The sequence below is a fragment of the Sander lucioperca genome, chromosome 19 (assembly GCF_008315115.2).
Source record: "Sander lucioperca isolate FBNREF2018 chromosome 19, SLUC_FBN_1.2, whole genome shotgun sequence".
NCBI lineage: Eukaryota > Metazoa > Chordata > Actinopteri > Perciformes > Percidae > Sander > Sander lucioperca.
This window is the reverse complement of record NC_050191.1, coordinates 16,500,171-16,523,930: the sequence shown is the minus strand read 5'-3', so window position 1 is coordinate 16,523,930 and position 23,760 is coordinate 16,500,171. Positions and strand designations below refer to the sequence as shown.

At 39.2% G+C, this 23,760-nt stretch overlaps 1 protein-coding gene across 2 annotated transcripts in view; it reads left to right on the top strand.

Moving 5' to 3' along the window:
* The window catches only part of fig4a (FIG4 phosphoinositide 5-phosphatase a), a 54,489-nt gene that overhangs the window by 18,736 nt on the left and 11,993 nt on the right, over positions 1-23,760 (top strand). For both annotated transcript variants that reach the window (XM_031322043.2, XM_035995361.1), the window contains 10 exons: positions 1,461-1,594; positions 2,040-2,156; positions 5,154-5,199; positions 5,738-5,886; positions 6,656-6,822; positions 9,103-9,241; positions 10,501-10,559; positions 11,898-12,045; positions 12,284-12,367; positions 15,693-15,891. In XM_031322043.2, coding sequence (XP_031177903.1) covers positions 1,461-1,594; positions 2,040-2,156; positions 5,154-5,199; positions 5,738-5,886; positions 6,656-6,822; positions 9,103-9,241; positions 10,501-10,559; positions 11,898-12,045; positions 12,284-12,367; positions 15,693-15,891 — 1,242 coding nt within the window. The remainder of the gene's footprint in view (positions 1-1,460; positions 1,595-2,039; positions 2,157-5,153; positions 5,200-5,737; positions 5,887-6,655; positions 6,823-9,102; positions 9,242-10,500; positions 10,560-11,897; positions 12,046-12,283; positions 12,368-15,692; positions 15,892-23,760) is intronic.

Here is a 23,760-nt window from a genome sequence, read left to right as displayed (position 1 = left end):
ACACAAGCATGGACGCACTTGGTCACACAGCCATACACTCTTGGGTTTCAAGCTCACGTTGTCACTCACAAGGGGAGCTGTGAAGCGGCGGACCAATCACAGACCTCACAGATCCGCACAAGCCCCTGCCATGTGATATGTGCCGACTGTGCTGACTAAGTGAGAGGACGCCCTGCTTATACGCTACAGCCTCTCTTTTATCCCAGAGAGACAGAAAGAGGGAGGAATGGGCAATTAACCATGATATCATGACAGTCCATCTTTCCACAGTGGTGACTGGGAATGGGTGTGTTATTTTGTCAAGTGTCGGTGCATGTTTGTATGTTAAGAGAGGTAGAGAGCACACGTCCAAGCATGTGAATCCAACCAGCCAATTTAATTAGAGTCCATTTGTATTGACTGCCGGAGATAATTTTTACTCTTCCCATGTAGATGTATATATTTTGAAATATTAAATCTATTAATTTTGATTTCATGAAAATGGATCAAACTCTCTTTTTTTGAGATAATCCTATCCAAAATGGCAGCAACAACCCAACATAAAACCAGCACAGGCATAAAAAAGAGGAATAAAGATGAGACAAGATAAAACCGAGCCATTAAACACACCTTTTTTCTATGCAAAAGCAAAACTATACATTAAAAATAATTACGGTGCACATTACAGTTTCCATTACAGTGTGCATGACCAGCCCCCTTCTGTATGTACATGTGCATGAGTGACTGTCTGGCTTCATGTTATCATTCATGGTCTGAGAGCTTTGCACATCTATAACCATGATTCTTACGGTGAACAACACGTGTGTTTTTGTAGGTATATCTGCACGTGTAGTGCATTTCTAGTGTCTCATCTTTGTGAGAGTGTGTATGTTTGTGCGTGTGTGTATGTGCCAGACTGTATGACATGCTCTGCTGAAGGGGTGAGGAAATGCATCAGTAATTTGACTGGTTGCAGTGTTGCTTTGCCGCTGCTGAATGTGTGGATGGAGATATGAGCTGCTAAATAGTGCTTCCAAGCCCATTATCACCCTGGGTGATCAGTAAAAAAAACACAATTCATGGAGAAATAAGTTAAAGGACGGTTTTACAACAGGTCACAGAGGCAGACAGGTAATGTGTGTGCATGTATTTTTATTAACGAAAAAATATTAAATGTTAATTTTTTAACTTAATTCCTCTCTTTGCAGCATAACATTAAATTTGCACAAATATCCTGCACAGCTGCGCTTCTTATCATATATTCCCCATCTATCTGCAGTGACCAACTCTGCATGGATTCTGTAAATTGTTTCTTGCAGCTCTATTTTTCTCCAAGGTGACTGTGGAGAAGACCTGAATGCATCAAACAGCTGTCATATGTCGGACTATATTTCCTATATGTCCTCATGGAACCGATTAGCTCTTTGGTGATAGAATCAGTCATACATGTGATATACGTATTTCTCTCTGTTGTGCTACAGAAACGGGAAAAGAGGAAACATGAGAAGATTCTGAGTGAAGAGCTTTACCCAGCTGTGATCAACCTAAATCAGTTCCTCCCTCCAGACAACTGCATCGACTACATCGCCTGGGACATGGCCCGCTACACAAAGAGGTGTTGACAATAAATGTGCCAATTTAGTGAGCTTAAATTTGCTTAATTGTAATGTTAGCATCACATTTTCAAACTTGGAAATAAGTTTTGCTTGAGTAAACCATGATGCAAACTTTATAGTACAGCAGCACATACCATCTTTTAGATTTATATATTTATAGGTCCATCCAGTCTAAAACGATGACTCGTGGTGAGTTCAGACATAACATGCAAGAGCGAATAGTTTGTGCGAGCTGGTGTGGAAAATGAACTGTTCTTTTTCTGTGAAAGCCCTGTGAGGATGAATATCCCCAGAACTTGGCCTTGCTTGGCTTGTGTTAATGCCTTGAAAAAAATACAATAAACAAACATATTAAAAAAGCCAAAGGTATTGCACATCATCAATATAACTCAGCTACAGAAACACAAAACAATAATGTGATCTTCCCAATTTTCTTTTTCTTAGTAAGTTGTGCAACGTTCTGGACCGTCTAAGTATGATAGCAGAGAACGTGGTTAAGCGAACAGGTTTCTTCATTAATCGCTCCGACTTCTACTGTCACACCATCAGACCAGATGACAGGTAAGCCTCTTTTTGTACTACACTGGGCCTGTGTTTTCTCGTAAAAACAGAGGACACTGACACCAGATTTTAAACTTTGATCAGTTAGGTGTTATGTACAAACAAACACTCAAATGTTGCATCACATGGTTCCTACGGTTCCTTTAAATCCTTGCAAGTTTGTGAATTTGAGGGACAATATCAAGGCCTTGAAAGTTTTTGAAAATAGACATGGATCATTGAAAGTGTTTGTTTGTTCATATTCTCAGTAAAAGTAATTAACCTTGATCTGTATCTCAAACTATGCCCTGTTGGGTCCTTAAATTTGAAGGAATTGGGCCTGGAAAGTCCTCAAAAAATCCTTGAACTTTATGTTTAAGAAGGTGTGGGAACCCTGATTACACTTTCATATAAAGCCACCCTTTAAATAATTAGAGGACACACTAGGTCCAAAGGAGAGAAGGTAGCAGATTACGCACCAGTGATTTGAGAGAAGGTGTGTTGACCACACCATCATCTTTCTTTCATTTGCATATCAGACTTAAAGGTTCCATGGCATGAAAATTACACTTTATGAGGTTTTTTTAACATTAATATGAGTTCCCCCAGCCTGCCTATGGTCCCCCAGTGGCTAGAAATGGCGATAGATGTAAACCGAGCCCTGGGTATCCTGCTCTGCCTTTTGAGAAAATGAAAGCTCAGATGGGCCAATCTGGAATCTGCTCCTTATGAGGTCATAAGGAGCAAGGTTACCTCCCCTTTCTCTGCTTTTCCCGCCCAGAGAATTTGGCCCGCCCATGAGAAAGAGCGAGACATCATGGCTTGCAAACAAGCAAAGTGGCAGTTGGTCAAGGCCACACCCCCACCCTCCACCTTGCCCCCCCCCCTCTGTCCTCCTCAATAGCATTTAAAGCTACAGACACAGAAATGGCACATACTAAGGAAAGCTCATTGTGGGACTGGCTCTAGTGGCTGTAATTCTGCACCAAGGCTGAATTTCGGGAAAGAGACTTCAGTTACAGTATTAGGGGACCACTAAGGCCTATATAAAAGCATCCAAAAAGCAGCATGTCATAGGACCTTTAACTTTTCTAAGTGAGGGTGTATTATCCATTTTTCTATTCATACATATTCAGAATCATATGTTTATTGACTGCTTAATTTTGAACTCTCCAGATATGAATTCTTAATGGAAATTATGCCTGATGACAGTTGTGTTGCAGAGAGTTTTCTGTTAACGAGCTGAGTAGATTGCAGTCCATGTACTTAATGCATGGCTCTTCCATTGCTTGCATGTCTTAATCACTTTCACACAACATTACCATTCTGTTCCATAACCCAACGATCACGCCATGGCCAGTATTTATTACCCTTTCTTTGGCATTAGCCAACGCTATCTCACATTCTTTATTATACACACTCTCACTTCACACTTATATGCACACACAAACTAAACCCTCATAAGCTTTCATGTGCAGTAGATGCACTTTAATAATTATGGCACCTGCAGCCTCCATCACATGTATAAGTTAGCACATGAATAATAAAGCCAATTAGAAATACTTGTTCAATTTGTCTTGTCCCTCCATCTCTGCACTCTGGCATGCACTTTGTCAGACACATACACTCTACTATATATTCTCTACGCTACTCTAATACTTGAACTATAATTGCTCATTATTCTCAATCAGGTCATAATGTTTATGCCACAATTAGATCACTTTGCTTTAAAAAACTACCCTTCCACACCTATTATATTTGTCTTCAGAGCTCCCCCTCTAAACAATTAAAATTTACTTAGTTATTCTCACTTTGCCTGTTGCTGCACAAAAACAGTGCTGAATGAGAGTGTGTTGAATTTGGGGAAAAGCACTAATAAAGACAGAACCAATAAGCCAGGACAAAAGCGATAGTATTTTTATCACACTTGCACACTTGGTCTCGTTTGCTGTTACAGGTCATCTATGATTATCAGATGGAACATTACACAGTTTCAGAAACATTTAAAAGTCACTTTAAAGAATGTGATTAAAGGATTAGTTAAACTGGTTTTGGGGTATACACTGAGTAGGATGAGAAGATCAATATCACTCCTCTATCTGTACGCTAGAATTAAGGCTACAGCCAGCTGTCAGTTAGCTTAGCTTAGCATAAAGAAGCAGGGTGGAAACACCTAGCATCGTTCTGTCCAAAGGTAACACAATCTGCCTACCAGCACCTCTAAAACTCACAAATTTACATTTTACGTCTTGATTGTTCTGGTTTAGTAGGGAGGTGACATTTTGGTAGTTGTTTGCAGTTGTTATGCTAAGTTAAGCTAACAGGCTGCCAGCTGCAGCTTTGTATTTACTATACAGACATGAGAGCAGTGTCAAGCGTCTCATCTAACTCAGCAAGAAAGTGAATAATAATAATTTAAACAGAAATGTGTAATTTATACATTATTATATCATTAATACCTTAAATCATGTTGGAAAATGTGAACTGTTGTCATTTTGACGTTATTGGGTTGGGTTTGCACATACAGTAAGCCCCAAAATGATACAGTATTGTAAATTATTTTTTTGTGTATATTCCTAATTGTCTGCTCAGTCTCTCTTCCTATACTCCATATAGTCTTATGTGTTTAGATATCTGCACTGTAAGTTTATATCTATAGTGTCTTGGCTGGCCGAACTCAAACCAAATACTTTGATGAAGAAAATTCTTGAAGCCGTAGATGGTTTAATAATCATCATGATCTCTTTATTTATACAAGAGGTCTGAAAATCGTCTCTGCAGAGAAAGTTCCAACATATTCAGTCTAAACCTCTGTCTTTTACCAAGGAATCACCTCATCCGATCTTTGCACCATGTGGATGTTATTGCACATTATGTTCAGCCTTGAAATGGTGATTATATCAGTGATCTTGTAGCGTGAAAAGATGAGTAAATATGCCTGCAGAAGAGTAGAATCTTCACAGTGCACAGTGCTTTTGTTTCTAGGATTTATGTTGATTTAAATGTTATTTTTTTCAGGTGGGGAGATTTAGGTGGACACATCACAGCCAGTGGACGGGTGCAGGTATGCCACATAGCGAACAGATTTGCTGTGACCTTTGTGTCACAATTCAGTTTTTCTGAAGACACTGAATATTCTCCCAAAAATGAATGACTCATTTGCAGCTTTTGTACACAGGAAAATTAAAAAAACATAGTAGTGTCAACAGATGGAGACTCAATTGAGTTAAATAAGATAACCCACATATCAATTCACGGCAGTAAGATTTAGGCCAAGAAATCCGCTTTTGTCATAATGTGTATCTGTTGTATGTTAGGGGCTGAGCATTCATTGCTATAGCTGCAAAGCTAGGCCAATGCATGTAATTGCATAATAACAGTTTTTCATGGAAACCTTAATCACGTATACAGTTATCTTCTTGGAATTATCTAAGCTGTTTACTGCAATTTAATGGCCACCACTTACAGAAGATAAATACATAGAGATATGTTTGCTGCTGATGCTGATTCCACTGATTACCTTCTCATGTAGTTTATCTCCAACTGCATACTGTACATACACATCCTGAAGTGCCGTTACTAAGTTTGGTGAGTCTTTGTAGACTGGTGTATTGCGGACCAACTGTGTGGACTGTCTGGATCGGACCAACACAGCCCAGTTCATGGTGGGGAAGTGTGCGCTGGCCTATCAGCTCTATGCACTGGGAATGATTGACAAGCCCAAACTTCAGTTTGATACCGACTGTGTGAGGTAAAGCTCCTTTCTTTAGCACATATTTTGCCAGAGCCAAAGAATTTTTACTATTAATTATTAAACAAATTTGGTCTGTGTTTTGCACAAAATGACAAATGATAGTCACTATAGCAATATATCGCGTGTCTGAAAACTCTAAGCTCTCTCTAAGCTAATTTACGCTTTTTCATTTTCACTTATTAGGATCCCCATTAGTAGCAGCAAATGCAACAGCTATTGCAGTCCTTTATCCCCCGTTTGCTGCACAAAATTTGCACACACATTACACACAACCACATCAGTTTGATATGTGTTCCCCATCTATTTGCAGTTCTGTGCCCTCTGCTACTTATGTCCAGCTCTGCTTAGACATTGGAATTGCTTTGTGCAGCTCTAATTTTCTCAGTTCATTGTGGAGAACATCCAGACACTCTGTGAATGCATCAGGAAGAACAAGCATCAATCACATGTTTGACTTGTTGTTTTGTGTCATAACGGGACCTTTTTAACTGGAATTCTGTTACATGTATAACTCTACATTAACACCCCTAAATAAGATCTCAGCTCTTTGGTACAATAGAACAAGAGTCATACATGTGACACACGCCTCTCTGTTGTTCTACAGAAGCAGAAAAAAGACATACCACAATCACACACATGCACTAAATTGTGTATGAGAAACCCCAACTCGCCAAAATAAAAATAAAAAACAGCCAAGACTAATATCAAGAACCTTTTTCAGCTGTCCCTTGCTGTTGTGTTAATGTGTGTTATGTGTGTGGCCCAGGTTGTTTGAGGAGCTGTATGAGGACCATGGAGACACTTTGTCGCTGCAGTACGGCGGCTCCCAGCTGGTCCACAGGGTCAAGACCTACCGCAAGATCGCTCCCTGGACACAACACTCCAAAGACATCATGCAGACGCTGTCGCGCTACTACAGCAATGCTTTCTCAGGTGCGTTATACAGACAGCTACAGGTGCATAACATTCCTTCCTTACACACATGCACAAAAATAATTAAGAAGGGACTCTATCTATGATAATACAGGATACTAATCTCTCATTTTGATCATGTGTTACCCACTTTATCCATTTTATCCCGAAATCCATCCATATTAAAACGTAACTTTGCCAATACCCCACACCCTGTGAAACTTGAACCCTCATGTTCAAGGTTACCATAGAAACATAGACTCACCCTTTTAACACACATAGATTACACACATATGTACATTCAGGCAATATAAAGATACATAGACACACACAAAACCCCTGATATAGTAAGTATTTTTTCCGCATATGGAATCTTCTTAGTAAACTTAAATTTCAGAAAACTTTTAGACAAACTACTAGAAACTCAAATAGTGTGCAAGTCAGTCGGATGTAACATATTGGGCCCTATCTTTCACTTCATGCACGAGGAGATAAGTTTCTTCTCCTGAAAATCTCTTCTTCCTGCTTAGCAAATCCGCCATCATAATAGCAAGGCGCCAAGGTACAAACGTACATGGCTTTTAAAGGGAATGGGAGATGACACTCTGATTGGTTTATTTCATGTTACGCCCAAAACACACCTATGAATTGAACAACCCTTTTGAACCATATGCCCGGCGCACAGACCCTTTTTTCCGCCGTTAAACTAGCAAAAGTGGATTCGTACATGCCCTAAATGCACCTGCGCCAGGCGCTTCACGTCGTGCGCTTAGATCGTCAAAATAGGGCCCATTATGTCAGTTTGACACAATATTTTGTGTTGGCAAGAAAAGCTAAGTGACTCAGGCTGTTAAGCTTCTACAGCGTATGCCACATTCACAGGTAAACTCAGCTCTGTTTAGTTTTATAAGACTGTGACTATTTCCCACTTTTGAATGGTTGCTCCTTCTCTAAATATACTCGTAACTTGAAAAAGTGACCCAGCACATTACATGGAGCACTTTACCCATTCTGAACACCACATCATACAAAATCTTTCTATAATACAACTAACTTTTTCTTCCCCAGCCTGTGATGTAACACCTTGATTTAGGATGACAAATTGTGGACGCACCCATTTCAGCATCAACAGCTTAACACACACAGTCAGATCCAGCATAGCTCCCTGACGACTGTGGGTAATGGTAAACAGCACCCACAGTCTCGTTTGAAGCAATTTCTATGTGGAAAGGATATATTTTGAGGGCATTTGTCTTCCCTTATTGTTATCTGGAGAATTTTGAAATTGGCTGGATGTTTTTCTCTCTCTTACAATTAGCATCTAGGATCTAATTGTCAGTCAGTGCTTGAGAAAGTGGCTTTGCTCTGCCTGCAATTTGTATTTCTAATAATTTTAAATGACACCCTAGTTTGTATGTAGACAAAGTGGGTCTAGGAAAATGTGAAAGTGTTTTTACAACACACTAGTGACTGTTCTACATGAACAGGTGGCATGTGTAGCTCTAGAAATTGGAAAGTGTGTACTGTGTATAAAGTCAGGACTAATAGAGTCGATACTAGTACTACTAGTCGACCTTCTGTCGGTTGTTCAGACTGAAATGTCAAGTGACACACACACACACACACACACACACACACATACACACACTACTCAGTATTCTCCGGTCTTGGTGTAGTTGACCAATATCACTGTTATCCTGTTGCTAAGTTATGGCTGCAAAGCACCAATGTAGAATACATACTGTATGGGCAAAGAAAGGTGAAAAGTTGGGTCTGCTGTCAACCTGCCATTTTACACCCATGCTTGCATTGTCATTCCTATGTGACTTGCTAGCTATTCAGAACTCTTCTGTCACTTACCCTTTGTCCCATTGTTACTATATTGAAACTCTCATTCTCACGCTCATTAAATGTTTCAAAGTCCTCATCTATAACTTGTATCGCAGGATGTGTTGAATGAATCTCAGGCTGAAAATTGCCAAGAGAAAAGGCTTGATAGCAGACTTTAATACAAGCCAATTTAGTTTCTAATTATCTAAGGCGAGTGTTGGAGTAGCTTGCATAGGGCTTCACAGTTGAGGAATAGATTAAATGGCACCAAACTGTGGGCAGCATGCAAAACGTGCCACATCCTGAACACACTCACAGAAATCCTATTAGCACACTCCCATAGCCAAACGTGTTGTAGTGTGGTGGTTCAGAGAGTTTTTACTGGTAAGATTCATGGGAATCTGTGTGATCTGTGTATTATGCCTTTGCTTTTTTGTTGTTGGTATTATTTTGTCCATCTTTCTCCTCCAGATGCTGACAGACAGGATGCCATCAACCTATTTCTCCAAGTCTACCAGCCATCGGAGTCTAAGCCACACCTGTGGGAGCTGCCCACTGACTTCTACCTGCATCAGAAGAACAGCATGACCCTCCCCCAAGACAGACGCAGGTGAACACTTACACTTGTACACCTACAATCATACAATTACTTGCTGTACATACACACATACATACACAAATCTAAATAATAACCTACTTACTGTACATACCCTTGCTAGCATATGAATATGAAAAAACACACACTCTTTCAGTTGCTTATAATGTTTGTGTGTTTGTATTGGGGTTAATTGAATATCTTAGTGAGAAATCACTCACAAAAGATTAGCACTGCTGTTTCTTAACATGCCTTTTTTTAAAGCCCAGGCTGTACAAGCCTCCTCTTCTTTACCTGGGTCAAAGAGCTTTGGCCTTGAGGTGTAATTATATGTGTGTCACTCCTAAGGCTTACCGCCACAGCCCGATATGTTGTCCACATTACTGTGGCAACCGTATCTACAGTAAATAGGGTTTATACTTTTTTTCCTAGGATGCAGTGCATTGAGCTCTCAGGGCCAATGCACGATCACATTATAATCCTTGAAATCTTTCACACCTGAGTGTTTTCCGAAATCAACCATCTCTAATAAGCCTTGTTACTAAACTGCTTCCTGACAGTGGGATAAACAAAAATATTCCCTTTTTCTCTAAAATATTTATGTATATACTTATTATTAAAAAGTAGCATTTGTGTATGATGCCAATGTACAGGACTGTTGTGTCATATATGTATGTCATACAGTACTGTATATATGAGTTTGTGTTCTGTTTGTGTAGCTTATTTCTGTCCAAGTTGATGTTGTTGTGCCATATGAGGTGCATATTACTTATTATGTTTGTCACTTTACTTTACTCATGATTAAGTGTGTATTTCATTGTAAATTGTCCTTGTCATTTGTGTGCATTGGTGTGGGAGCATACTATACTAGCTGTTTGCTCTCCATTGTCTTTGTGCTTACATAACTAGTTCCAGTTTTCTGCTAAAGGACCCCAGTTTATGTAGCCACAATAGACCAAGGTACCTCAGCCATTATTCCAAGAAATTAGCATGGCTGGACCTGAAATCAATTCAGCAGCCACACACTGCACTTTTTCTCTCAAACTCACCTAAATAGCACATAACGCACTAAATCATAATCAGTGTATTCACTCAAATTGGATAGGATATGGAGATGTATTCACAAGTTGTACAGAAGGTGGTCCAGCCAAGCCAATTTGTATATACTGTATCTAGGTTATGTGAAGTCCCAGGAGAGAGAGTGCAGACTGCAGAAAACACATCAGTCAGTGGAAGGTTTGCTGAAGGTTTAACACATACTTGTCTGTTTGCAGCTACACACTGTGGTGGTCACCAGGAATCTTGTCCTACCTTCCTCTGGCCTATGATGAAGGTATCTCTTTAGTGTTTGGTATCTGCAACATCCATAATATGTAACAGAGGCAGCTACAGAATAATACCTTGATCCATTTTATATAAAACAATAAAAAAGGTTTTAAGATGGAGGTAAATCGGTAGCTATAGGAATTATCTTAGGTCTGTGTGAATTTACCATTGCCGCATTTTTAAAGGTATATACCTAATGAAGGTCAGACAGACCGAAACATAATTAAATAAATATTTCAGCAGTAAGCGAGGCAGTGTGCGGAAGTTCTTCTCACTTTCTTCAAGATTGCACCTTCCTTCAACGCAGCAATTTTTAAGGGAAGATTTTCCTGAAACAGCTAGCCACTGTGGTTTTTAGCCAATGGGAGCAAATAGTGTATTTGTAGATTTGGTGTACTAGGGGGGATTTATGGTAGAAGAACAGTGTATGGGAGATCATCATAATGAAAAAGCATGTCACCCTGTGCATTGTTGTGGCTCATGACTTAATATAAGTATGTGGAAATAATATCTTTTAACTAGGGCTGTCAATCGATTAAAAAATGTAATCTAATTAATTACATACTCTGTGATTAATTAATCGAAATTAATCGCATACATAATTAACGGTGCCTGAAGCGATACTTTTTAAGAAAGGAAAAAAAGAAAAGAAAAAGAAACACTAAACAACAGTCGGTGACATTAAAAAACGGCTTGTTTATAAAACAACCACCAGATGGGAAAAGGACATTTACAATAACTTCAAATGCACCACGAGGCTGTAGTTTACCAGTTGTATTGAACGCACCGTCTGTGTTGTTTCTCCGACGGCAGCTGCAGATTGTTACATACCGGTGTTGAATCCTCTACAGTAAAACACAGTCAAACTTTACACCGTTTGGCGTTAGCTGTCAGCATTTTAACCGTGTTTAATCCAGCTACTAGCTAGCGGTAGGCTAACGTTAGCTGCTGTCGAGTATAGTGTTAACTAGCGTCACGTGCAGCGGTGTTTGTGTTGCCTGTATCGTCTGTTTCAGAGCATCAGAGAGAAGCGCAGACATATCAGTGGCACCAGATTTCGGTAGCCAGGGTTGGCAGGAAGAAGATTTTTACAAGTTAAAAGTTAAATGTTCCAATCAATGATCCAGGCAGCACATTCTCGTCTCCCTCCTTCATTTTACAGTCGAATGGTGGCTAGAACGGCTCCGGGTCAAACGTCAATATGGAATAGATTAATCTGTGTTATTTTTTTTTAACACGTTATTTTTTCTCAGATTAATTAATCGAAATTAACGCGTTATTTTGACAGCCCTACTTTTAACGTGTTTCTCTGTGTTTTCGCTTATGTGCTCCTGTGTGGATGCAGTCCCGTGTGAGGACAGCATGAAAAAGGTCAAAGTGAAGAGAGTGAACCGCTTTGAGGAGAGTATTGACATCTACACAGAATTCTTCAAACCTTATGAACTTACTGCCTTTGATGACACATTCTGCATCGCCATGACCAACTCTGCAAGGTGAATACACACACACACACACACACACACACACACAAACCCTTTTACACATGAAAGATTTTGTTAAGACATACACACACTCACAACATGGTGAAATGTTTGTGTCGACATTGCCAAGTTGTACCAGATCTGGTAAACACCTTTGATAAATAGTGTACTGAACATTTATGAGCTGTTATAGTGATGTTACTGCAGCATGTCAGCTAATGTGTTTCCTTCTAATTTGTTGCTCATAAAGGGAATTCATGCCCAAGACCGTTGGAGTGGATCCAAGCCCATTCACAGTTCGCAAGCCAGATGAAACAGGAAAATCAGTGCTAGGGTGAGTGCATCTCAGGTTATGTACATGTCCACATGTTTTGTATTTTGGTTGGTGCTTTTCTATTTTTATTGTAATGTAATACATCCCAGGTCACTGTGCCCTTAAACATGTAGCTTCATTTGACACTGTCCTCAGGTCACCAAAACAAGGCTCTGTCCTTTCTCCTGTCTTTGTTTAGAAAGCACAGCGTTGAATTTACCTGGGATGATCTGTGTGTGTGTGTGTGTGTGTATATTTTTTTAATAAATAATCACTTCTGCACACATACTATGAGAAACCTAATGTGCTGATGGCTCAAAAGTGTCTCTGTATTATTATTATTATTGCAGCACTGTGTGACCATTCTGATGATGTTCTGTACTGCTTCAATGATTTCCTTTTTAATGCTTGTTCTTTATTCTTTGTTTGGATCCCCATTAGCTTTCACAAAGTGGTCGCTAGTCTTCCTGGGGTCCACACCAAGACAATAACAATAAGAATATACAGCAGTTTAAAATCACACAGTATCGATAAAACAAGAAAAGGACAAATATAGAGATCAGAAAATAAGTTTCAATTAAAAATGACAAAAATGTTGTCACAAATAAATAGCAACAAAAAGAAAATTCTACTAATGTTGGTGAAGCACATCACAAAGTTGAGTCATCCGCATACATAACTACATTGGCATTTTTATCAACATATGGTAAGTAATATATGAAAATTAAAATGCACCCAAGAACTCTACAATATGTTTTTGCTGTCAGAAAAGCCCCAACTGGTTTCTTATTATCCGTATGTGTTAACCATTGATCAGTCATGTGTACTGATGCAGTGCGAGTTGTGTGCCCTGGTCTATAAGCATGCTGGTCCATTTCTATCAAAATAATTTAACATTTGATTAAAATTATCTTCTCAAGTATATTACTCAGCACAGGGAGTATAATAATATGTTTACAGTAAAACCTGTTTTTCTACCTTTACTATTAATCTTTAACATCATATCCGCCATAGAAATCAACTTATTACATAATGGGCAATTTTTAGAAAACCAATCAATACTCAGTTCACCAAGATGGAAGGTATCCTTACTTTTATCTGTCACTATATCTAGTTTCACACATTCTATCCAAATCATTTACATTAGAACTGGGTGGCCTGTAACAGCAGCCGTATCCATATTAGTTTAGGGCCAGACGGAATCTGCGGATGCAGAACTTTCTGCAGATTTTGAAAAAAATTTAATTAAACTCTCTACTACAAGTAGAAACACAGTCTGCTAAATTCCACAGATTTTCATTTTGGATCACCGCTGAAAACTTAAAGAAATAAATCAGCAGATTCCGTTTGGGCCACTCGTAATATCTTTCCGTAGCACAACAACAACAATCTCTATTGGTCAGTGCAGTATATTAGCCAGACCAACATCCAGCTTTCACAACAATTCTCTTATCACTGAAGTGGGCATTTACCAGAACTGCCCATTAAAAACAAAACTGCAGGGAAAATGAGGCACATTCTGGCTGTACTTGCAGAAGCAAACACATTGGAAAGAGAAAAGTTTGGACTGGTTCTGAATGTTTTTGAGTGATCTCAAACTCAGAACATCCAGTGACTCACCCAGGCTTTTCTTGGCAGAGGTGGAAAACACTGAGTTCCAGAAGGATGATAGTTGCAGAATCAAGGGGGCACTTTAGACATCCTCAGTAGAAGGATGATTGGTCTAAGCTCTGTCTTTTTCTTTATGACCAGAAAGTTTGTTTCAGGTATTAGTTTGCTGTGGATGTACAGTACTGTGCAAAAGTCTTAGGCAGGTGTGAAAAAATGCTGTGAACTAAGAATGCTTTCAAAAATATAAATAATGATTGTTTAGTTTTATCAATTTACAAAATGCAAAGTGAGCGAGAAGAAAAATCTAAATCACATCAATATTTGGTGTTACTACCCTTTGCCTTCAAACCAGCATAATTTCTAGGTACTTGCAAAAGGTCAGGGATTTTGTAGGATTGTAGTCAGGTGTATGATCAACCAATTATAGTATATAGGTAGTTATACTGCATCAGCAAGGTCTCTCCCAGACAAATATTTCAAAGCAGACTGGTGTTTCAAGATGTGCTGTTCAAGCTCTTTTGAAAAAGCACAAAGAAACGGGCAACGTTGAGGATCGTAGACACAGTGGTCGGCCAAGGAAACTTAGTGCAGCAGATGAAAAACACAAACAAGCTTATTTCCCTTTGAAATCGGAAGATGTCCAGCAGTGCCATCAGCTCAGAACTGGCAGAAACCAGTGGGACCCAGGTTCACCCATCTACTGTCCGGGGAAGTCTGGCCAGAAGTGGTCTTCATGGAGGAGTTGCAGCCAAAAAGCCATACCTCCGACATTGAAACAAGGCCAAGCAACTTAACTATGCATGAAAACATAGGAACTGGGGTGCAGAAAAATGGCAGTAGGTGCTCTGGACTGATGAGTCAAAATTTGAAATATTTGGCTGTAGCATAAGGCAGGTTGTTTGCCGAAGGGCTGTAGAGTGGTACAATAATGAGTGTCTGCAGGCATTTCTGCAAATGGAGTTGGAGATTTGGTCAGGATTAATGGTGTCCTCAATGCTGAGAAATACAGGCAGATACTTATCCATCATGCAATACCATCAGGGAGGCGTATGATTGGCCCCAAATTTATTCTGCAGCAGGACAATGACCCCAAACATACAGCCAAAGTCATTAAGAACTATCTTCAGAGTAAAGAAGAACAAGAAGTCCTGGAAGTGATGGCATGGCCCCCACAGAGCCCTGATCTCAGCATCATCGAGTCTGTCTGGGATAACATGAAGAGACAGAAGGATTTGAGGAAGCCTACATCCACAGACGATCTGTGGTTAGTTCTCCAAGATGTTTGGAACAACCTACCAGCCGAGTTCCTTCAAAAACTTTGTGGAAGTATACCTAGAAGAATTGATGCTGTCTTGAAGGCAAAGGGTGGTCACACCAAATATTGATTTGATTTAGATTTCTCTTCTGTTCATTCACTGCATTTTGTTAATTGATGAAAATAAACTAACACTTCCATTTTTGAAAGCATTCTTAGTTTACCGCATTTTTTCATACCTGCCTAAAACTTTTGCACAGTACTGTACATGGTGCCATTGTTACTGTGATGGGGAATTTAGTCTCTCAAAGCATTTAGATCCCATTGCTTGACTACATTTGAAATGATACACGGTCCCAAAACATAGAGATACAAATGTTCTTCAAAATTATATATGACAGCTAATTGCATGCCAACTCATTGTGCATGTGTGTTATTGTGCATATGTTAATTGTTGTGGCCGTTTGTGGATATTTGCAGCAACAAGAGCAGTAAGGAGGAGACACTGCTACAGAGGAAGACTGCAGCCAGCGCCCCTCCTCCCCCGAGTGAGGAGGCCATTAGCAGCACATCAGAGGACGACTCCGAGGAGGACCGCGATGACGACGGATCCGTTTCCCAGCGCTCTACCCCGATCAAACTGCTAACAGAGTCTGGCGAAAGCAATCGCACACAGGAGGTAGGAAAACACAAAGCATCTAATGACCAATGTCTGGAGTAATATGTTTTCATCAAGTAAACACATTTACACTGCAACAGTTATATACAGTACGAATTAAAACACTTGAAGGTGAAAACACAAGTAAAACTAAATCTAAATCAGTGTCACTTAATTGTTTTATACGGAGGAAACAAAGCAGCATATCAAATTAGATCCTCTAATTATTCAAGGATATGAAATCTCCTCTAAGGACCTCAGGGAAATGTCATCGTGGTCCGTGCCACCTGCTGTATTTTGGGCCCTAAAAGCTTTTTGGATTACATTTTGAGTATGTCACCCTAATTGTGTTTTCTCCTTTCCACTTCCCCCTGAGTCCTCGAAAGAAATTAGTTCTGTGTTTCTGTTTGCGTCAGACCGAAGCGTAGACATCAACCAGCCTAAACGACAGGGGTTTCCAGAGCACAGGGTCTAAATGGTGTGGGTTTGTATTAATGTTTTTTTTTGGGAGAATAAAAGAGAGGTAGAGTATTTGTCATAATTCCTCTCTTTTTTCCATCTCTTCGCATAATAAACTTTATTCTCTACATATACAGTACGTCATACAGTACATTCAAGATTCAAGAGGATTTAAGAGGTTTATTGTCATACACACCATGCGGAAAGCAACGTTGTATGTATCCCTCTATCCATGCTGCTATTAAAACAAGTTTCTGTTTAATTGAATGTCCCCTTTGGAAAGCTGGCCAGGAATGGACATCTGAATAAGCCTCTTGATGCTAACTGGTTGTCCTGACTGAATTAAATGAGCTTAGTGAGCTTTTAGTTAATGATGTTTAAATCGAAATGTAGAGAAGATAATCTTTGTTTATTTTGATGTCAGCAAAAGGGCTCTCTGAGATCTCTGAGGAACCTACAATTATTTTATAAATATATCATTTTATCCATCTCTATGGTGATATGAAAATGGAAGATTTTTGATTTGAAGTTTTCAATCTTTCATATAAAAGGCTTTTGATTTTTTCCTTACTAAAGATGACTTTTTAAACAAAAAAAACCTTCATAAGGTCCACTACGTTCACCAACTAGCCACTAACAGCTGCCTGCTGCGGCTAGAAGAGAGATGTGAGAGTAAACCAAAACAGTGACGTTGCAGGCCAGAAATCCCCAAAAATTAGCTAAAAGGCGTGCGTGTGTCAGTAATTATTCTGTCCAGCATTTGATAGAAACATCACTCCTTTCGGGTTATTATGTTTGCTTGTATTGCTTTCATGGGAAATGTAGGGGAATGGTCGGTTCTTCTATGGCTTCCTCCTAAGGCCCATGTATCATTAAGTGTATGTAGGACGTGTGCTGTGGGATTTTGTTTGCTTGTTGGACTTCAGGTGATATGTGGTCACTTGCAGAAGTCATGCCTGCCTTCATTTTTTGATGTATTATTCTCCTTTTTGGGTTTCTTGTTGAGGTCAATGTGAAGGTCTGCTTTGACAATATCCGTGCTTTTTTCTGGACAGATCTGAAAAGAGGTTGGTTGTTAAGCCTATGTTTTCTTGTTCTTATTGCATCCTGGCCACAATGGGCCTCATCACCAACCGTTCTTACGAAGAAATGTGTTCTTAAACCCCACTTACGCACTTTTTAAGAAGATTCTGACATTCACTAATGTTTTCTTATCTTGGATTTGTTCTTAGCTAAGAACAAAATCTACGAACACTCAAGAGCACTCTTACGCACATTTGAGTGATGACAATTTGCTCCAAGTAACTGGTTACTGCATTTTATTTAATTCTACAGTCGTTTACAATGATAGTATTGTACTGTAATGTATTTCTGATCATTTGTTGAAAAAAAAAATCATAGTATGCAAAGAAACACTAACACTGAATTTACATCAGCAATTAAACTGATTAAATCCTGCGTTACTGTACTTAAGTACATTTTTCACGTATCTGTACTTTACTTAAGTAGAATCAATAGTGCATACTTTTGACTTTTACTTTGTTACATTTTGCAGCAATTATCTATACTTTCTACTCCATTTCTACAACGTTCCGTTACATTTTCTGATCAGTTTTACCCCTGCCAAAACGTCTTCCTGACCGTCACACGTTTGTCTCACCAGTGAAGTTTGGTTGCCATAGATATATACGGGGCACTGTCGATCCTTCATCGGCTTCCATGCCGGCTCCGGTGCTCCAGAGCCCGGGCGCAGCGCCGCTGACCCTCGGTAATACAACCTCCGGTAAAAGTGAAAATGAAAATGTTTGTTTTTTATTATTCCTGTTTTTAAGTCATAGTTGCCTCTCCACAGCGTTGTTTACTCCTCCACCAGGCAGCGTAAGACACGTTCATATCTTATTTATTTGGCTGGACCTCTTCACATCTGCCTCCCCATTTTCGCTGCTTCACACACTTTATTTGCTTATTTGCATGGTTAAAGAAAATAAAACCGTATTAAAATACATCCATGAATAAAACCAACCGCATTCCAATTCTAACAACATATTTCCGTTTTATGCTGGTTAGGATAGGAACTTCTTTTAAAAGCCAGGTGGTAGTGGACATCTTCTACTTTTACTAAAGTAAATATGTCTCTGGTTATTTGTACTTTTACTTAAGTACTGAGATTCAGTACTTCCTCCACCACTGCAATGTACAAGTCATCTGCGACTCCGACAACCATTATATGGGAATTTGTGGGGCGTTTTCTTATGCTAATTAGGAACAACTGGCACACGCTTTCAATTACGAAGACGTGGGAGTCATCAAACCTAAGAACACAGGTGCGAACAATTCTGTTGTTTAAGAACACATCATGAATCCGACGTAGACTTTTCTTAGGGACTTTCTTAAGAACAAATTTAAGAGAAACTTGAGTGAATGAGGCCCAATGTTCTTTAGTTAATCTGTGGTTTTGTTCAGTTCCAGTTTTAATTTATTTCCTTCCCACTAGAATTATTCATATTTTCTGGTTTCAAACACTAAAACATTAAGACTAGCTGTGACAAAACTTTTTGTTTTCAATAGTTTACAGACTAGCGGGTACAATGAAAAGCCGCCACATCTACTTTTATCCAGACCCACATTATAAGGTTAGTACTACTACCTGTTGTGCTGCCAACAACATTATAGCAGCAACTAACCCTAACCTTTCACAATACACATAGTTGTTTGATCAATAGTTAATACGAAAATATATATTAGACTGGACCCTTACAGAGCAAAGTAGGATTAAAACTCTAGGCTCAATATATTCCTCTGGATGTCATTGTGTAGAAGAATTTAAAATCTTATTGCTGCTGTGGCCGACCTGTGACGATTTCCTGCATGTCTTCCCCCTCTCTCCCCTTTCTCACCTGTCCTGTCCATTAAAGGCGGAAAAAGCCCCCCAAAAAATAATCTTTAAAAATCGTATTGCTGCTTTCTTTACTGCACCTTTCACTTTATAGTTCACCACATACTATAATATATAATATAGGTGTGACAAATTCCCAGAATGCATCATTGGTTTACGCCCCAGGTGGACTGGTCGCATGTTCACATCTATTGACCGAGAGTCTATACCACAGCAGGCCGAACTAGCACATTAATCAGCACAGGTAGTAGGTCAGTGCGTCAACAGGATGACTCAAATACACCAGAAAATGACATCCTCTTTAGGGCTGCACGATTTGGAGAAAAAGTCATATTGCGATTGTGATTTACAATACCGCGTTTGCGATATAATGGTATCATGAGTTTACTTGATTATCAAGGAAAATGCAGAAAATAAGCTACAAAAATTTTGAAATGTGTATTTTTTAACTTGAACATACAAAGTTAAACGAGCATAAGAAGAAATACCTAAACAAAAATGTGCTACATCTTCTTTTACCGTGCAGCCCTAATCCTCTTGCAATTTCTCAGTATAAAAGAATCACCAAATGTCTCTCCTAATTTACTTATATAATGACTGATTAAATCTCGTTCAGACACACATTGACATTTCCAAACGATAACTCTGTTTGTGGCCACAGTCCCAAGTGCTTTGTTGGCTAGTGACTCTACACCAAAGCAGCCCTGTGAAAGGAGTGATATTTCATCCACTGTCAAAAATGTTATGTCCAAATTCAATTCTTTGTGAATCAGATGGTGTCAAGTCTTTGCTTGGCATCATTTGAAGGCAGCTCCCACTCTTCAAACACAATCCCCTCCTTAAATGAAGGGACTTCATCTTCTGTAATGATGACAGCGATACAGATGTTAGCCATTGCTTCACTGCCATCCTCTGTCAGCCAGTGAAATTTAAAGCTCGTAAAGCTGACCTCTGTATCAAATGGATAGTTTGTTAGCCACGTGAGCAGAATGGCTCTATGTCAGCCAGTCTGTCGTTCTGCCACTTTGGGCCTGACTGAAATGTCCATGATGCCCAGCGAATGAAACATTTTGTTGATCCCCTGACATTTCCTCTAGCACCACCATTAGATCAACTTAATCACTTATCTTGTGAAATTGGCAAACAATTTGTACAGGCATTCATGTTTCATACACTATGTATGCTAATGCTTAGGTGATCCCTTGACTTTTCATTTCGTGCTATCATGAGTTTGACATTTGTGATTTTGAGGGAAATGTTTTAACAATTATCGGATGGCTAGTTGAGAAGTTTGATACCACTCTCATATCTCTGCATTACGTATGAAGCTAGAGCCAGAAGGCAATTAGGTTAGCATAAAGAATGGAAGCAGTGGGAAACAGCTAGCCTGGCTCTGTCTACAGGTTTAAAAAATTCGGCCTAGCAGCACCTCATACAGTTGCTAATTAACACCTTTTTTTCCGCTTCCTGCTTCATGCTTCCCTTCATCTTTATTCTAAGCTAAGCTAATCGTCTCCTTGAATTTAACAGACAGATATGAGAATGGTGTTGATTTTCTCATGTAACTCTTGGCAAGAAAGCAAATAAGCATGTATCCCAAAATATAAAACTACTCCTTTAAATGAAAATGTGTTTTGTAAAAAATGTATTTATATTTCTCAAAGTAATGTGTCAAAAAAGTATTGTTTGGGTGTAAGTACCATAAAGAAAATTAAATTTTAAAACGGCAGGTATTAATTGGCAATTTTTTCTCAATTCCCGTCTTTATGTCAGCTGCCATTCACCACATTTCGAAGATGCTACAAAAATTGGCTCTATCTTAATGCATCAATAATAAAAAAAAATATATAGCAAGACTGTGTCTACAGAGAATCTGAACAAGGGAAAATTCAATAGGGCCATTTTTGATCCTCAGAGTTAAGCGTGGTTTATGGTCCTGCAGAGGCTCCATGCCGAGCTTTCGCCGTAGCCTACGTACAGTAAGTGGCCTGAAGTTTATACTTGTGCGTTGGTGTGTGTGCGTCGATTTCAGCAGGGCGTGCATGCGTGTGTGTGTGGTAGAGCAAGTGAGAGTGATGGCGATTAGCTTCGGAGCGAGTACCAAAGTGTCTCCCCTGTGCTTTCTGACCACAGTGGGAATCTGTAGCAGGAAAAGTTAACCCTCTCCTTGATGCCATGTTTATGGAGAACCAGGAAATTTGTAGGGGGAAATGCAACGCTACCAAGCCACAGCCGAGGGACGTGCGTCGCCGCGAAGTGTAGTTACATTTTTCGAGAGGTGCACGACAGGCTACGGCGTAGGGTCTGTGTCTCCACGTACTTTCTTACGTAGCCACGGCGTTGTTTTAACGCAGAAGCATAAATCATGTTTTAGAGGCGAAGGCTTTCCCTTCCTTCCTCTCCCCTCCTGATTAATTATGTCTTCTCAGGACCTTGAGCAGTGAGCTGATCATGAATTTTTTGGTCTGGACTCACATGTTGGGCGCACACACACCTCAGCTCTCATGCGTCACTGCCTCCGGGACCATCACTGAGAATGGATTGCCAGGGTGCCAGCACTAAACAAAACTGTTGAAATATTTAAACATCAGATCATTACTACATTTGCCATGGAATTACACATGCTCATTTTATATTCCCCTCAATATAAGCGTACATGTGTCTGCATGAACATGAATAGACTGCAATATGTGTATTCATGTTTATGCAAGTCTGTGTGTGTGTGTGTGTGTGTGTGTGTGTGTGTGTGTGTGTGTGTGTGTGTGTGTGTGTGTGTGTGTTCACAGCTGCTGTTTCTTGGACATTGCCCTGGAACACCCTCATCCCCTCCCTGCAAAAAACAGTGGGCTGGTATTGCGTCAACATAACTCTTACAGACCATTCCTAATACGTGAAATAGTAGTTTTTTCACGGCCACATGCACTAACATGTAGGGCTGGGCGATATGGGGAAAATCAAATATCACAATATTTTTGACCAAATACCTCGATATCGATACCGCAACGATATTGTAGTGTTGACTATTGGTGCTTTCACAAAATATTTACACAGAGATTTTTGATAAATAATCATCAGTAATGTGGATATAATGACTAAGTGGGTAAAGGCAAATAATAGAACAGTTAACAACAGTCTTGTAAGTTCAGAAAATGACATCACTTTACTGTAAGGCAGCCTTTAAAACCAGGAAAAGACAACACTTATGCCATATTACAATATTAGGATATCCAAAGTCTAAGACGATATCTAGTCTCATATCACAATATCGATATAATATTGATATATTGCCCAGCTCTACTAATGTGCACACATGGCTGAACCAGCAATCAAAACAAAGAACATTAATTTACTGGATTAACCCAAAATCATATGGTTATTGGCTCTATAAAATGGTTTATCAAATGGCTTTCTATGAATCATACAATAGTGTGCACATATCACAATATAAAATGACATAAACCATAATATAGAAGATCAATTGTTTTCCATGGGTTACACTGCAGTAGTCAGATCATGCTCAGTTGTTATGAAAGAGTCCAATGTCTGCCAAAAAAACACTAACAACCACAATATAACACCATCCCCACAATCTCGCACCACACCACCAGGCAAGATGGATTCATGCTGTTTACATGAAAAAACATGAAATCCTACCACCAGCATGTGAACACAGAAACAGAGATTAATCAGACCAGACAATGTTTTCTCGCCTCTTCAATCGTCTGGTTTTGGTGAGCACATGTCCACTGTAGCCTCATCATCTTGGTCTCAATCCACCTTACTCTGCTGTTGTTGCGAGGTTCATCAAGTTGTGTCTTCAGACAAGTCTTTCTGTTGTTTTCACTGTTGCACTGAGCTGTTATTTGATCATCAGCCTTGAGCTTAATAGGAATGGTGAATGGATCACAGAAGTACTTAATATCATTACTGGTTTGATTGGGCATCTTGGTAAACCTTAATAAAATGAAATGCCAAAATTATTTTTTATAAATTGGGCTTAATGTTGCTTAATTACTTTGTTTTTTAAGATGCATAAATCATAGTGTGTTCTGATTGTTTTACTTTCTGTTCTCATAGCATTGTGTAATCACAAATTATCCTTTGCAATAGTTTTATTTCATTTTGTCATAGTTTTAGGTGATTAAGCCACATTAATCTCATTGGTTAATTGGATTTTTAATAGAAAATAGTTTTGTTTCATATATTGTGCAATAGTGTGTTTCTAACCAAAGCATACCCTCATGATCGATGGCCCTTGGTTATGATTTTATCATCTTCCAACTTGATTTTGCCCCCATTTTTTTGTGGCTTTTTTGTAATTAGATTTTCAAACTTCCTAATTTTCTAACGACAATCTTTTTATGTAAAGCCTTTTAGAATGAGCTTGAACCAGTCTGACCATTTCAAACTGATCTCTTGTTTATGTCTGAATACTATGTCTCTACGAACTTTTGGACACTGTGTGCAAGACCCCCATGAGGGCACTGTACTGAACATGCCACAAACCACCTCATCAGACACCAACAATCAAATTA